Here is a 14,109-nt window from a genome sequence, read left to right as displayed (position 1 = left end):
CAGCTAAATATACAGGAGGGCTTGTCCTCGGGGAGCCAGATGCTACTTAGCATCAAAAAGATAAATAAGGTACAAACTAAAACATAAATATTTTGCAGCAAGACAAAGATTGGGGTTATGTAGGGGAAACACACACAAAACAGGTCTGAACTAACACCAGGTTTAGACAACTTCCACCATATGGGTTTCAGTAATTATTTCTGAATATCATCTGCATAAGTGATATTTCACAAGGCCCTCTACACCCTGGGCTCACCTTTGGAAAAAACACAAGTGTCTGTGTTCTGAACCAACAGACTGCAGTTACCGTACAAAAAGGCCTAATTATGTAACAAACTAAAAGCAGCCTAACTAAGTAATTCTGTCTCTTGAGCATCCTGTCCTTCGGATCTTACTGAGGAAAGCAATCACAATTTCTTTCTTATCATGGGCCCAATAGCAATGATGATCATAATGCTGCAGCAGGAATTCACCAAAATCCATTACTGACACCAAAAGGCATAGGTTCTGATGAGCCTTTATACAGAAGTGCAACAAATATTTTCTCTTTCTAAAAGTCTAGATGGTTTATTTCTCCAGTGTAACTTTTGCCTTGGAAAATTACACTCCAAGAATATTCTTTAACAATTCAGAATGTAATTCCAACCAACTAAAAAAAAAATTCTAAAATGTCACAAAAGTGGCTGAAGTTATTAACAAAAGGAAATAATCCTGCGATCTCCTAGCCACTTCCTACCAGTAATTAGTTACTTGTTGAATATAATTTATGCTGCAAGTAATTTCTGCTATTAATCTGAGAGCTGCTCTGGTTACTCCAATACGAACTTTATCAAATGTGCACATACACAGGGTTTTGCAAGGGTAAACTAACTTATCCAGTGATTGCACCAGAAATACATTTAAAGTGGAAAGTCTTCCTAGTGGGAGTGAATTGCATGAGCTTTGAACTTAAAAAAAAAAAAAAAAGAGAGAGGGGGCGAAAAAAAAAAAAAACAAACCCAAACCAAAACATGCTGTTACAGTCTGATGAACTTTTTTTCCTATTGCTCTTTAGATATGAAACCATTGCAGAAAGTTTTATTAAACCAGAATTCAAATCATATGCAAGAAATTGTCACGGAACCACTCTATTCATTTGCTCAAAACACTGCCCAGCACTACCTTACTGCAAGTGTCTCAAGGGCTAGCGATGCTTCACTCGCCTGCACCCTGCGCGAACTGTGGATGGATTAGCAAACCTGAATTCACAGCATGAAAGGAGAAGAAAGGAGCGCTTGGAATTTCGAGGTTTTGTTTTGCAATTTCAAGGTATATAACGCAAACTCGTCCCCGTCGCAGCTCACCCACCTAGTCTTGCTCAAGTGTGAAGTTGCTGCCAGGGCTGGGGACCCCGGAAAGGCGGGGGTAGCTCTATGCTAATATTATTACAGCGTTCTGAACCCTGAAGCACCATTACAAAACACACCCTCTGGGTAACCTACTCAGAACTTATCGTCTAACCATGTAAACCAGCCATAACCTAATACTGGTACTAGAGAAGGGAAGGGGAAGGCTCCTACAAATTTTTTAGTAAAGCACATCGCTTTTCTAGGAAACCGCTCGCTACTTTTTAAAAAGAATAAACTTCGCTATTCACTTCTTTAACTTACGATAGCCACGTAAACCAAACAAAAGCTTCACTGCCATGCCATCATTTCAGGCAAGATCCAACTTACTTCAAGGACATCCTTTAGCAACAGGCAGGAAAGCTGCTCAGTTAACATTCCTTTCTCACACTCCCACTGTCCTTCACTTGAAAACGATGTGCAAAATCAGATCAAAAGACTAAAAACAGAAGAAAACGGCTACTTTTAAAAAACATACTTGGAGGTTATTTTGACCTGTTCCATACACTAAAAACAAACAAAACAGATAGCGAACGTCAAAAGATGCAATCATACGAAGTGAAAATGTGAAAAATCCCTCTCTGCTTTCCCAGCAAGATAATTTCCATCTCAGCTTTCCTTTTCTCTGCTCACTTTAAGAAGTTCCAAATTCTTTCATAGATAGGCCGATGAAAGACAACTGGAACCCTAACGCTTCCTCAGCTGCTACTCCAAACTTCGAGCGGAAGTGGGAATAATATCGTAAGAAAAATAAATACGCTTACTGAGATGAGAAAGGGGATCATGTTGAGGAAACGGCAAAACTCGAGTGCACTCAATACGCGCAGAACTCAGCTAAAAACCAAAAGTCGACTCCCAGGACCTAAATGACTTTTAAGAAACGTTTCGCAGAGCTCCGCGGAGCGAATGCTGATCTCTTTGCTGGTGTACGAAGCGGGCGTCCCGGGGATTTCGGAAGCCGGGTAAACGCTCACAAGCGAAGCACAACATCCCACAAACTTTCTGACCGAATTCCACGCGCGGAGCCCGGGACTCTGTCCCCGGCGGTCCCTCCGCGCAGCCGGGACGCTCCGGCACCGCCGCGCCCGGGGCCGGGCGGCAGCTCGGCGGGCCCGGGGCGGGCGGCACCGCCACCGCTTCGCGGAGAAGGGTCCCGCGCCACCGCCTCCCGGAGAAGCTGCCGCGGGAAGTGCTCGGTGCTCCTGAGCGGCGGGGCCGGGCCGGGAGGCGAAGGGGCTCCGCCGCACCCCGTTCCTCCCTTACCTGCCCGCCTGAAGCGCTTCTGCGCCGCGGCCGGCGGGTCCCCCCGCGGCTCTGCGGCGCTCGCCCTCCTCATGGCCGCCGGGGGGGCCGGAGGCTGCGGTGGCGGCCGCAGGGAGGGCGCTGCCCCGGCAGGACGCTGCCCCGGGCCGCCCGGCCGCGGCTCTAGCCGGCCACTTGTCGCCCCGCGTCCAGCACAGGTACGGGCAGAGGCACGTCCCCTCCGCCGCCCGCAGGGCTGTGCCGGACTCCTACGAAATCCCCGTGTTCCGGAGGAGAGGGAAAAGGGGGGTGAGAAAGAAAGGGAAAAAAAAAAAAAAGATACTTCACATGCTCCCTCTCTGCAAATCCTGGCGGACACAAAGCCAGCGCTTATCCCCCTCGCTTACCAACTTCGAGGAGAGGGGGAGATGGAGGAAAGAAATAAAAATAAATCACAACCTTAGGGAAAGCCAGCAGCTCCCCGCTACCCTGGAGCCTCCGCGCTGCGACCGCGGAGCCCCCTTTGCGGCGCGGTGGCTGCGCGGAGCCCGGCGCGGCGGCGGCAGCAGCTCCCGGGACGGGGCGATCCCCCCGCGGCCCGGCCCGGCGGCGGCAACTTTTCCGCCTCCAGAAAGCTTTTGGTGCAGCCGGAGGCCGGGGCTGCTGGGCGGCGGGGCAGCGTCCTCCGCTCGGCGGGACTGCGGGGAAGCGGGGGGTGCGGGAGCGCTGGGGTCCGCGGGGGGGGAAGGGGGGACGGGCGAGAAAGTGGGTGCCCGGGGGGGATTTTCCGGCCCTTTCGGGGGGACGGCGCGGGCAGCGTGTGTGGCCGGACGGGGCATCCGTCCCGCGGGGCTACGGGATCAGCCGCCCCACCGCAGCCCCACTTTGTTTCCCAGCTCCACGGGGCGCGGAGAGAGACGCGGGGGGCGCGGATCCATCTCCTGCGGGCTCAGGATGCCAGACCGCCCCGCTGGGAGAGGGCGGAGGGAAAACATCAAAAAACGGAAAGAGTTTGGAGTTTCGTTAAGAAACACACGAAACAAAACGCTGAGTTCAAAAAATTAAATAAAACCCAAGAACTTGCACCAAAACCCCAGAAGGACCCCCCCGCGTGTGACTCCGGGAGATCCTGCTCTGTCCTGCACCGCTGCCCGACGCGGTCCCGACTCCCCGCAAGGTAAGTTCATCTATTTCGTGTGTGTTTGTGTTAAAATGTGTGCGAGGGAGAGGAGAAGAACTCACCATTTCGCTGGGATAACAAGGCCAGATCGGGGTCGGATTGGAAATGCTGAGGCTTCGCCTGCTTCCTCCGCGACATGCTGGCTCAAACATCAGCTGGGGCAGAATAAAAAATTACTAAAAAAAAATCTTCTCAAAATTACGGAAATCGAGCCTCCCCCCCCCAGCCTCCCCGATCCTCCGCGCACCGCGCATGTGTCCTGCTATAATTATGATTATCAATAATGCATTGCGATTAATCATAGAGGGGCTCTTTGAAAGGCGATTGGCACATGGCCAGCTCTATTCAAACCAGCTCGCCTTAATCAATTAGGCGCTGATTTGCTGGAGACCCTTGTCTCTCCGCCGCTCCCACCCAATGAGTCGATCCATGTGGCAGGAGAAGGGGCTGGATTTCCCCAAAGCTGTTTGGATACAGTTTAACCCTCTTAGCAACCAGCTGGAGCTGCATCGCGCCATCCTGGTTACTATAGGAATGTGTCTCCCCTCGCCCCTTCCTCCAGCCCCGACGGGCTCCCCGCGCCTCCCTCCCTCCTTCCCGCAGTTTTGAGCTGCATTTCACTTTTTTTTTCTTTTCTTTTCTTTTTTTTTTTTTTTTTTTTTTTTCCCCAAAGCTCCCCCCGCCTCGCCCACAGCCCGAACCGGTGGAAGGAGGGCAGGGTGAGCAATGATCGATCGGGGGAGGAAGCACGGCGGGGGGCGGTCGGCGGGGAGCATCGGCCCCGGAGGGTCGGCCCCGCACCCGGCAAGTGCCGGTGCGGGGAGAGCCCCGGCCCCGCTCCTGCCGCCGCCGGCCCCGCGCGCTACCGCTCGCTCCGTCCCGCTGCTGCAAAAAGTTTTAGGATTTTTTTTTTTCTTTTCTCCCCCCCCCCGTCCCCGCATTTACAAATAAAGATCCATTTCGCCCTCTTCCAGCTCTCCTCCGCTCATCCCCCCTCCCCCCGCAACTCCACTTCTCTTTCCATATATCACGGCCCGAGGGGTGCTGAAAATAGGAAGGGTTTGTTTTTTACCTCACACATTCCCAGGACAATTAGGGCGCCGCTGGGAGCGGCGGGCGGACCAGGCGGCCGCTCCGCCCCCGCGCCGCGCGGGTTGGCTGCGCCCGCCGTCAGTCCGCCCGCGGAGCGCGGGGCGAGCGGCGCCGGGGCAGGGGGCGGGCGGTGCGTGCTCCCTCTGCGGCCCCGCTCCGCTCCCCCGCCCGGCCCGCGGGCGCCTCCGCTTCCCCGATCTTCCCCCCTCCCCTCCCGGGTCCCTCCTGACTTTTGTTTCCCTCTCGGACGCGGGAGCGACGCGCATCTGCCCGCCGGAGGCGCCCCTGGCCGCGCCGAGCGGAGCGCGGAGCGAACGGCCCGGCCGCGGTGCCGCGCAGGGTCCCGGGGCCGGCCGGGCTGCTCTCATTGTGGCCCGCCGGGGCTGTCCGGGGGCCCTGCGCTCCCCTGCTTGTCCCCGGTCCCGAACACTCCCAGCACGGGGACCCTGCGGGCACTGAGCTCCTGTCATGGGATACCTACATCACACACCGAACTTTTACGCCCGTGTGTTACTTCCAGAGGAGAGACGTCTTACAAACAAATGTCACGGTCTTGAAATAAAAAGTTTAGTTGCAAAGAGGCCACAGATAACGCTGGTTTTAATATCTCGTATGTCCAGCGCTACACGTGCACCGTGGGTAAATGGCGGGTGTCCCCCCGAGCTCCACTGTCCGCGCCCCTCCGCGTGTCGCGCTGCTCCGGGCACGGAAAGTTAACTCTGTGAAATAAGCTGAACCGGCAGAAGCAGGAGCGCAGGCGGCTTTTTCCCTCCACCCTGACCCATCTAGTGTTCTCTCCTCCTACTCCCCCCGCTGGATTATTTACTCTTCTATAGAAGCTACTCCTTTTTCCCGTATTAATATTAACAAACTCTCTGTAAAAGCAAGAGGCTGATCAGATACAACTCATTTCAATTTCAAATGAGCCGGTAAAACCTAGAGAGTGAGCGAGAGGAGAAGGGAGAGAGGGACAAATCTTCCCATTCGAGGAACCGGCTCACTGGCGTTTTCTTCTCATTATTAAACGAAAGAGACAGTAAAACGTTTATGAAGAAGGGTTGGGGGAAAAAACAGCCGCAAAAAACAACCAAAAAAACGCATACGAACCGAAAAAGCCTCCCAGGTGCCACTCCAGTATTTAGTCAGCGTTGCAAAGTGGTCACTGACGCTTCTTTTCATTTCTGCACAGGGCGAGCCCCCTCCCTCCCCGCAGCATTCGGTACAGTAGATTTTGAGAAAAAGACAAACGAAGCTATCAGCGGGGATGATGTTGAAGAATGAAGATAATAATGCTGCTATAGGTGGTACTTCACATGACATTATTTTTCACTGAATATTTAAAGAGATGTTTCGGCAGAGATGGATACACTCAGCGCAGGCTGTCACCCTCCTTACCCTGAGACAGTGGGAAAGAAACCGAACCTGAACGTGCAGAAGTGCACACGTTACTCACTGCTAACCACACGTAGATGCACACAAAATACCCACGCGGATCTATTGCATATTTGTGTCTGTATTTCTAACTATATCAATCACTCCATTAGTTTCCTACGGTTTCTAAGCCAGACGCTCTCCCAAAATTATTCGCGTTTACAATTTCATTATACTTTTCCCGATTAAGGTTGAGACCAATTTCCCCAGATGCGCAGTACCTTTACTTCGTGGCTGGAAAAAGGCGGCCGTGGACCGGTAATTAAAGAGCAACAACAAGAAGAAAAAGAGCAGTTTAAAGAAAAAGAAATTAATTTGGAGAAATTAAGTTTTACAACTTTTTTTTTCGTTTCTCTTCTCCTCGCTAATGCTAAAGCGGCGCCTAGTATTTCATCCAGGACCGGTTGATTATTTATTGTTTGTTTTCCTCTCCTTCGCTGGGGGCCGGGAGGGGTGGGGAAAGGGTGGGGGCAGAGCAGCAGTGCCAGGACTAGAAAAAAATCGGTCTTTATTGTTGTTGATAGCAATACATCAATTAAACGTCATTGTCTCTAACAGAAGTTGTGAGAGTTCACAAGCGTAAATACTCTGATCTCGGGTTTTCCCTCTCGAAGCTCCAAATGACAGTGACATATTTTTCCCTCCCCGCCACACCTTGGAGATTTTTTCCCCCCTCGGATTATTCTTTTTAATGGAGGTGGGAGGCTTTCTAATGTGCTTCAATGCAAATCAGCCTGGCTGCAAGACACCCGTGGTGGGGATCGATCTCCAGTTCATTGAGATGAGCACTGAAGGGAGATGGTAAACAGGGGATAATTTGCAGTTCATTCTGCTGAGAGACGATTCCAATGAGATGCATCACACTAGACTGGATTATTGTTATTAAGGTTTGCGATCAGACACAACACCCGTAACACGGTGGGGTTAAAAGCTGCGCGATCCCCTCATACAGTTACAATACATCTTTAATAACGGTCTGGGGTGCGGGGGGGAAATCCAACTGATTAAATATTTTGTGCACATGCCCCCCGACCCCTCCCGCCCGAGCCGCTCGGGGCTGGCGGCAGCTCCGCGGCGGAGGCAGCCGAGGGTCGGGGCAGCCCAACCTGCGGCTCCGCGCCGGCCCCGCTGCCCCGCACGGCGGTACCGGCTGCGGGAAAGAGCCTCCCCGGTAACCGGGCCACTCGCACGGTCACCCTGCGAAAATACGCGCCTTCCAATTAGCAGGGCGCTTGGTCTTTATATTTTTTTCCTTCCTTCTCTTCCTCCTCGTTTTCTATGTTCTCTTTTTGCCTTTATTTTAGCTGAAAAAGCTACAGTGCACTGGAGTTGCAAACAGCGCTGCAGCTGACCTCGCAAGTTTGCCGTTTGTCAGCTAACACAGGTTACATATATTTTAGAAATGTGTGTAATTAGGGGCTTCCAGATGCTGCAGTCAGCTGGGAACTTGGCTTTATGCTCCGATGTATAATAAACTTTTGAGACAGTCCTGGGGCGCAGCTACCCCGGGGCAGCAAGCACCAGCTCTCCGGAATTGTTTTATTATCAATAGCCTGGATCATGCTATTCACTATGGGCATTTCAAGTCCTGTGACTGTGTGGGTTTAGGTATAACTACTTTTGTGGACATGCTGTCAGCTTCCCCCTTCCTTGCTCTCTCTTCTGCCTTTTTTTTTCTTCTTTTTTTTTTTCTTTTTTAATTCATTTCCTAATGGTAATTCTCCAGGGGGAAGGGAAAAAAAAAAGGGGAGGGGGCACCAGAATTGAATCCTTCTCCATTATTACTGACAACTAATAATTGATCATTGCTCACAAACACAAGCTTTTAGCCGCATAATTGAATCGTAAGCAATACGGGTTGAGCCAAAGGAAAAAGGGAAAAAAAAAAACAGGGAAAGAACCTCTCCCTCTCTCTCCCCTAAATCCCAGAGAATCTCAATGATGGGGACTCCTCCGCCCCCGAGATAAAAATGACTAATGCCATAACCAGTCAAGGTGGGATTATTTAATTCAATTCTTTCTTTACACATTTGCTGCCTTTTGTTTGACCTGATGGCCGGCAAATTTTTACACCTAGCTGTCCCTTTTGAGTTTATTGATGAAGGTGCTTCTGAAATGATTATCAAGAGATTTACAGCCATCACTACCCACCTACGGGAAAAGTAGTAAAATCAATCCCTCAATCAATCAGACCCCTCTGTGCATATCTTTTTAATCTGCTCTTTTAGCTGTTTTATTACAACACGAGCATTAAATATGTTTGTTTCAAATTTAACACGAATGCCTCCGAAGGACTCTGTCAATTTAGACATAAATCATGAAGTAAACAAGCTAGATGGAAAATTCTCTTACTCGAGTTAAAATCCAAGGAATAAAAAAATATCCCACATCAGTGTATAGGCAACTATTCTGTATCTGCAGCTCACAAGGCAGGAAAACAACATACAGAAAGATAAATATGTAGCACTGCAAAAGATTTCTGTGCACTTTTACATGACTAGAGAGTGCAAGTAGTTACAAATATTCTCACCCCCTGAAGCCTATCATTATTTCCTCTATTTGACATCTTTTTATATTAGAATGTATTATTTCCCATGTTAAAAAATAAGAATTTTTTTTAATTAAATACCATACACTTGAGAAAGTGTCTTGATTCTTGATTTCAACATTATTATTGCTCCCAAGGTATCACTCTATCCTTTATGTACCTTTTTTTTTTTAGGTTAAAAAATAAATTAGAGAGTATTTCAGATAGGCTGCTTAGGTCAGAAAACTTTCCCACTAATTTGTTACTCAGTGGTCATCAGGTATGGTCAGAATGAGTCTATTAGTTCTATAGAGAACCAAGAATTTTATTTGGTGCCACAGGGGAAGTTTTCTCTGCAAGCCACATGCCTCTGCATCCCAGTTTAATTTTTTTTTTTAATATCCTAGTGTATCACAGCCATATAAAGCCACCATGTGGCTCCACCAGAGAACCAGAAGTTTAGAAATGAAGTGACAGAGATTTCTCCAGCCCTAGATTAAAAAAAAACAAAAACAAAAACAAAAACCAAAACCTAAAAACTATTCTGGGCTGCAAAGACATCTTCCAAAGACATATTGTGATGTCTCTCATCACATAAATACCTCAGGATAGGACAAGGGAAAAAAAAAAGAAAGAGACACTGAAATATGTACATGTCAAAAGAAGAGTCATGAAAAAAATACATCTGATATCAGATGATGAGCTATAACTAGCTATATCAGTCAAGATTTCCTCTTGACATCTTACTTTAAGAAAAGTGCCTTTATGCAGTAGGAAAACTTCACTCAATTGCTGTGCATCCGGGTACCTATTTATGAGAGTCTTAGTGTTGTTTTTTAATAAAATACATAACTATGATTTCTTTGTCAAAGAACTGTTTAAAATAGTATAAAATATGGAGGTGGGAGCCATTAAAAAGCAAATGAAGGAATAGGACCGAGGGAGGTATTTTCCAGGATATTTGAGGAAAAATATGTGTTCTTAAAAAAGGTGTTCCCTCAGGATTTGCTTACCTTTGAATCAAAATTGCACAGGAGTTCTATAGTCTGTCAAAATACAAATAGAAGGCCAAAATTTCACATGACAATTTTCTCTGTAATAGAACCTACAGATGATTTTTTACAAGGTAGTCATCTAACAAAGTAAGAACTGTTGTTGGCACAAAAAGAATTTTGCTGTCAAATCAGATTTACAGAGTGTGCATTTTTATTTACATTTTAAGGTTTCATTTTAATCTGGAGAATACATAGCGATTAAAGAATAAACATGCTTCAAGCCTCAGGGGAAATGTTGCCTGCACAGTCCCAAATTTCTTGCCTAATGAAATGAACCTGACAAGCCCTCTCCTTTTCATGACATATTTTTGATTCGAATACAGTGGAAGTATTTGTAAGTACGTGCATTTTGTTTGCATAATATTGAGGTGCCCTGATTAATTCATGGTGTTTACAACGTGAAAATTGTCATGCTCTCTGCATCAACACACGGAGCTGGCCTGGCAGCCGCTACTTGCAATAAAGTAAATGCCTCATGAATAATGTTCTGCTTTCCATGCCTGAGCTAAGCAGAGTCCTCCCCACGCACCTTCTGCCCCCAGTTTGAGCCAGCCTGTTAAGAGAACTGGTCTGCAATGGCACTATGCAGCACGTACCTCTCTGAGTGCAAATATTGTTCCCTCACAGACTTGCACATGCACTGTCTGGTCCTGTGGGGAGCCCGTTTCCTCGTGGAGCAATCTGATCCCCCAGCCACACTTTTGCAGTTTTATTTTCTTCCCATTAGTGATCATATAATGTTCAGATGGCAACAATAGCCATTACCTACCTCAAAAGGTAACTCCAGGATTTTCTGATTTCTTAGAATAATTCCACAGTAGAAAAGAGAGGAAAGAGTTGAGCGCTGAGCTGCCAGCCAGCTCTACTGAACTATCAGCAGATACTACATCAGTGACCCAGAAAGAGCCTTGAAAACTGCTGCTTCATAAACTCAAGATCACACAGCTGCCACCTAGAAAATGAGCCTCACAGTTTCCTTTCCTCACGTAAGAGAAGCTCAAGTAACAGGATTCAAAGAACAATCCCCGAAAAGAGACTTAAAAGACCCTTCCTCGGAAATCCAGAAACCAGATTTGGGGTTAGAAAAATTGTTTCCATCCTTCACATGCTTTATATAGTAAACCTGGACTTTCATCTTGGCTTTACAAACTATCTCTTGAATCTCACCCTGAGTTACGTATTCTGTGTTTCGGTCCTTCTTCATGGAACTTCAAATTCCCTCTCACATAGAGCGTCCAGGGCTGCAGAACACATCTATTTGCATGTTGTAAGCAGCTTTCTGCAGACTAACTGGCTCTCCCCATGACTGTACACAATCATTAAGCTCATCTGAGCTTGTTCCTGGCCACTGACACCCTAGAGGTACTGCCTGAATAAGAATTTAAAGCTTGAGTAAGTTTTAGATAATACTAAAGGCATTTGGTGCAAAAATCCTATGTGCAAAGACAACGGTAGGCCCAGTTTGCAATGGTTCAGCAATTCAACCACCAGTAAGTCACATACATCCTGCAACAGGCAAAGCACATCAGGGAGAATCCTATTTGAGTGTAAGACAACATGCTACGTTTAGGAATAACTTCCATCAAAGTTTGTAAAACTCAAGGATACAGCATATATTCATTTCTGAAAACATGAGAAGCTACTTTTCTTGTCCTCAGAAGTTTGCAGTGTGAGTGCCCAATCCTAAACATGATTGGTGACATTCATCCTTGTGCAGGAAGCAGAGCATTGACAGCACACCACAAGCAGTGCTTCAGACTAGAACTGCACCTCAGCAAATCTGGAGGAGGGGATAACCGTGATGATGGAACATGTTTCTGACCACAGTTCATCACTGCCCCATACCTGGAAGTCACTGTCCCACCAGTGAGCTGAGGTAACTGCTACGGGGGGCTCTGCCAGTCTGTACTGCACCAGCATGAGGAGAAACGTTTGCACAACATCCTTGACAGCAAGGGATGGAAATCTCTTGCATGGGGCAACAAAGCGTGATGCAGTAACTTCTTAAACTGTTCCAGCTGTTTGCAAATAAAATATGCATCTAAGCCCCCAGTCTATACAAACTGATTTCTGAGAGGAGCTGTATTTGTGTGAGTGTGCCAGATCAGGCCCATTACTAACTTCAGGAGTGTAAACAACTGTTATATAAAGGAAAGATTTAGAGAAGGCATCAGTGACAATGACTGGCATGTAAATCCCATACCTCTTAGTAACAACTCTGTTTTTAACATGTTTAGTTGACAGTTCCATACCTTTGCACTCCCATACATTGTAAGGCTGGAAGTCACTTGTTCTGTCTCTTGAGTTTAGTCAACCTGGCTTCTTCTGCTGTTGAAGCAGCTTTCATTTTCATGCTGCACAAAAGCAGTGCTATAATACACAAGAATAATAGTTAAATGAAAACATAGAGCCAAATGCATTAGCAATGTACTGAATTAAGTGGAATTAAAGAAAGGATAAATATGGTTCATTCCTTTCTCCAGCTTCAGTACTGTCCTCTCCAACCCTGTACGTATAACATCACAACACAATAACATTGTGCTCACTCTGTTCAAGCAGGATCATTCACTTTCTCTTTATTTCACTCCTAGAATTTTCAAAAATCAGTTTCAGGCAGTGCTGCTCTCAAAGGGCTGCCAGACCTGCTGCCTCTTTGCCCCACTGCTGGCAGATGGCTCGAAAGTGGAACAAGCCCTGCCCGTGTGCAGCGATGGGTCACGCTCAGCAGAAGCAATTAGGTAAACTCAGTGCAAAGGTGAAAGAGAGGTGGCCGTGAGCCTAATGGGGGAGCCAGATTGGTACCCCTGCATTTGGGGCCAGCACTGGCACCAGCAGCCCCGTGGAGCACGCAGCTGCCCGGGGCTGCAGAATGTTCAGTAACACGTTCCTGTGCTATAGACTGTGCCCTGGGAGGGGCCTGCGTTTAATGTTTTGCCTAGAGCAACAAAATCCCATAACGGGTGCTGGTTGCCACATTCAGGGAAGCCTGCAGGGATTGCTTGCTGGTGACTGGGAAGCACTCACTGCTTCTCGAAGTAAAACAACTATGACACTTTCGGAGTACAGCTCCTTAAACCACCTGTTCAAATCTGCTAATCGTGGGTAATCTCGGCTCTTCAACGAGATTACTCAAAGACAATCAAAATACTAAATAATGAAAGACAAAACCAGTTACTGGTAATTTGCATCCCTTTTTTTCTGTGATATCACACTATCTTTTTTTGTAGCAATTGTAACCTATAGCACACTATGCACGGTTCTCAGAAATTAACTGTAGAATATGCTTTGATTTCTTATTATTCTGTTTCCTTCTTGTCATTCTCGTAAAATCAATTCAAGTGATAACTAGAATGTCTAGAAACAGCCAGAATTTAATCTGGAGGAATTACACACAAGTATATCAGTCCTGGAAGTGTATCTGCTCAAAGGAGCTATGGATCACTACAGAGAATACAAAGTTCTGTGCTTGAAGCTTTGGCATATATCTGCAAGATTATTCTAATTTCAGTGTAGAAGTCTGACACTGTGGAATACTGCTTGGAAATGTGCATATTATAAAACTAAAAAAAAAAAAAGAAACCTACAAAATTTGAACTTAATTGAAAATACTTTCATTTTATGGCAGACCATACTGTAGATGGTTACATTGCATTCAATAAATATTAGCCACAAACCCTACTCTAACTCCAGATTTTGCTAGGCCCTAAATTTTCGGAAAATCCAGGTGTCATCCCAAATTCTGTACCCTTTTAACTACCAATCTCAGAACCATTTAGGTAGGGAAGTCTTCAGTGGTGCAGCAACACAAGGCCAAAACTGCCTTGGAGGCACTTGGTCTCAGTGTGCCACAGGTCCCATTTTCCCATGGATCCCATAGTTTCAGGATATCCAGGAGGTTTGTATGTAAAGCTTGTAAAACCTTAGAAGAATACAAAGGATATTTTATAAAGCTTCCCTTAAAGGATTTTTTTCAAACCACGTGGATGTTACTGGATAGGGATTTAGTCTATCCAAATAAAACCAGTTGCACTTTTCAATACAAAAGCATAAATTTATCAAGGGGCTCAGCTGCAATGTGTTCGAGGTTCCTTGACATTGAAAGGTTGGATCAGATGATCTTTTGAACAGCCTGGGCTATTCTATCATTCCATAACAGGGCAACATGATTTTACATGGAGTTCCATTATTTGCATTCTT

At 46.9% G+C, this 14,109-nt stretch overlaps 1 protein-coding gene across 5 annotated transcripts in view; it reads right to left on the bottom strand.

The window, feature by feature from the left end:
* Nucleotides 1-6,651, bottom strand: part of SALL1 (spalt like transcription factor 1) — a 17,726-nt gene extending 11,075 nt beyond the window's left edge. The window contains exons 1-2 of one of the 5 annotated variants that reach the window (XM_027646774.1): nucleotides 6,552-6,651; nucleotides 3,870-3,962 (exon numbers count right to left, since the gene is read on the bottom strand). In XM_027646774.1, the coding sequence (XP_027502575.1) occupies nucleotides 3,870-3,945 (76 nt within the window). In that variant the 5' untranslated portion in view covers nucleotides 3,946-3,962; nucleotides 6,552-6,651. Of the gene's footprint in view, nucleotides 1-3,869; nucleotides 4,433-4,752; nucleotides 4,785-4,879; nucleotides 4,899-6,551 lie in introns of those variants that run through there. The other 4 variants (XM_027646773.1, XM_027646771.1, XM_027646770.1 and 1 more) reach the window with 4 other exon arrangements.
* Between the last annotated feature and the right edge of the window lie 7,458 nt (nucleotides 6,652-14,109).

Source organism: Corapipo altera, unplaced genomic scaffold (assembly GCF_003945725.1).
Source record: "Corapipo altera isolate COAL_440 unplaced genomic scaffold, ASM394572v1 62, whole genome shotgun sequence".
NCBI classification, from domain to species: Eukaryota; Metazoa; Chordata; class Aves; order Passeriformes; family Pipridae; genus Corapipo; species Corapipo altera.
This window is presented reverse-complemented; position numbering and strand designations above follow the sequence as displayed.